Source organism: Gavialis gangeticus, unplaced genomic scaffold (assembly GCF_001723915.1).
Source record: "Gavialis gangeticus isolate Ggan-Ray unplaced genomic scaffold, GavGan_comp1, whole genome shotgun sequence".
Lineage (NCBI taxonomy): Eukaryota > Metazoa > Chordata > Crocodylia > Gavialidae > Gavialis > Gavialis gangeticus.
The window spans coordinates 669,601-671,251 of NW_017729000.1; the positions used below are offsets into that span (position 1 = coordinate 669,601).

Below are 1,651 nucleotides of genomic sequence, written 5' to 3' on the forward strand. Positions count from 1 at the left end.
TGGGTATTGCCCTCGCCCCTCCCCCAGCTCCCTGCCCCCGCCCCGGCTTCCCGCCCCGCACCTTGGCAATGTTGAGGTTGATGGTGAAGCTCTGCCCGTCGCCTTCCACCTGCCAGATCCAGATCTTGCAGGCCAGCTCGCAGGTGCTGGGGCTGAGGCGCTCCAGCGTGAAGGTGCAGTGCAGGTAGGGCTGCAGCCCACTCCAGATGTGGTAGAAGGGGATCTCCTGCGGGCAGCGGGCAGCGCTGCAGTGACCGCTGTTGGAGGGCACCGCTGGCCCTGGGGACGCACCTCCCAGCCCCCACCCCCACAGGCCACGAAGCCCCCCCGGGCCAAGCCCCACCACAGGGACCCAGGGAAACAAGCCCGGGGGGGCTCCCCACGTGTCAGCCGAATGCCTGCGAGTGCCACGGCCCAGGCCAGGCCAGGGTCCCCTACCTGGTAGCTGGCCAGGAGCTTGCTCTTCCACAGGGAGCTGGGCATGTCGTGGATGGAGAGGCGCAGGTTGTGGTAACTGTCCTTGAAGTGCAGGACACGGGGGGCCCCAATCAGCTGCCCCCCCATCTGCTTCTCCAGCTGGATCACCTCCTGCCAGGGCCAAGTGCCAGGTCAGCTGGGCACCCCCCAGGGCACGGCTCAGCGACCTGCTCCAAAACCCCTCTGTCCCAGCGCCCCCACCCTCCACTACCCCGCGGGGCTGGGGCAGAGCAGCTGGAGGCACCCCCGCCCTGCTGCCCGCCGGCCGTCCTGCCCGGGCACCTTGAGGACGTCCTGGGTGTCGCTGAGGCAGTACACGCGGATGTTGTACTCCAGGGAGCTGCAGGAGGCGGGCGCGAAGAGCACCAGCTTGAGGCGCTTGGAGGCCGCCATGCTGAGCGACTCGCCGACCAGGGCGAAGCGGCCCAGCTGCTCCGTGAAGACGTAGCAGGCCTGCGGCTCCAGCTGGCAGTAGTACAGCTCGGAGGCCGGCTCCTCGCCCAGGTGCAGCACGTCCTGCAGGAGAGCCCAGCTGGGACCGGGACCGGGACCGGGACCGGGACCGGGACCGGGACCGGGCAGGAGGCAGCCGCCCTGCGCCCTGCCGAGAGCCAGGACCAGCCGGGCGGGCGCCTGCCCATCCCCACGGGGGCTCTGGGCTGGGACCCCGGGCCGCCTGCCTGGGGATGGGGGTGCCCTCAAGCTGCAGTCAACCCCTTGGCACAACAACAAGGCCAATTGCCTGGAGGCACCATGAGCAAATCCCCCCAGCCTGCACCGCTCTGACCAGGGGTCAAATCCCCTCCTTGTCCCAAGGCAGCATGGGGCTGAGCCAGAGCGCAGGCGCAGGCCCCTCTAGCCAGGGCCCTCGGGGGCGAGTCCCAGCAGGAGCAATGGCACAGCCCAGCCATAGCCCCAACCTGGCACCCAGAGCTGCCGAGGAAGGGGATGAAGCCCCTGGCAGCAACAGGAGGGGGGAAATTCAGCCTCCAGCGAAGCCCAGAAGCTGGGACGCAGCAGGCCCCTCCGCTCGCCCTGCAACCAGCTGCCCGCGTCCCCTCTGCCCCCAGCCCAGCTGCCCTGTCCGGAGCCCCTGCATGCACGGATCCTGGCTCCTCCACTCCTGCCTCATCCAAGCTGGGTTGGAGATCTGTCCTGTCTTCGGCTGCTGGGC

At 69.5% G+C, this 1,651-nt stretch overlaps 1 protein-coding gene across 1 annotated transcript in view; it reads right to left on the reverse strand.

The window, feature by feature from the left end:
- UNC5A (unc-5 netrin receptor A) overlaps window positions 1-1,651 on the reverse strand; it is a gene marked incomplete at its 5' end in the record, with an annotated part of 16,666 nt that overhangs the window by 2,796 nt on the left and 12,219 nt on the right. The window contains 2 exons of the mRNA XM_019505947.1: window positions 62-226; window positions 439-588. Coding sequence (XP_019361492.1) covers window positions 62-226; window positions 439-588 — 315 coding nt within the window. The remainder of the gene's footprint in view (window positions 1-61; window positions 227-438; window positions 589-1,651) is intronic.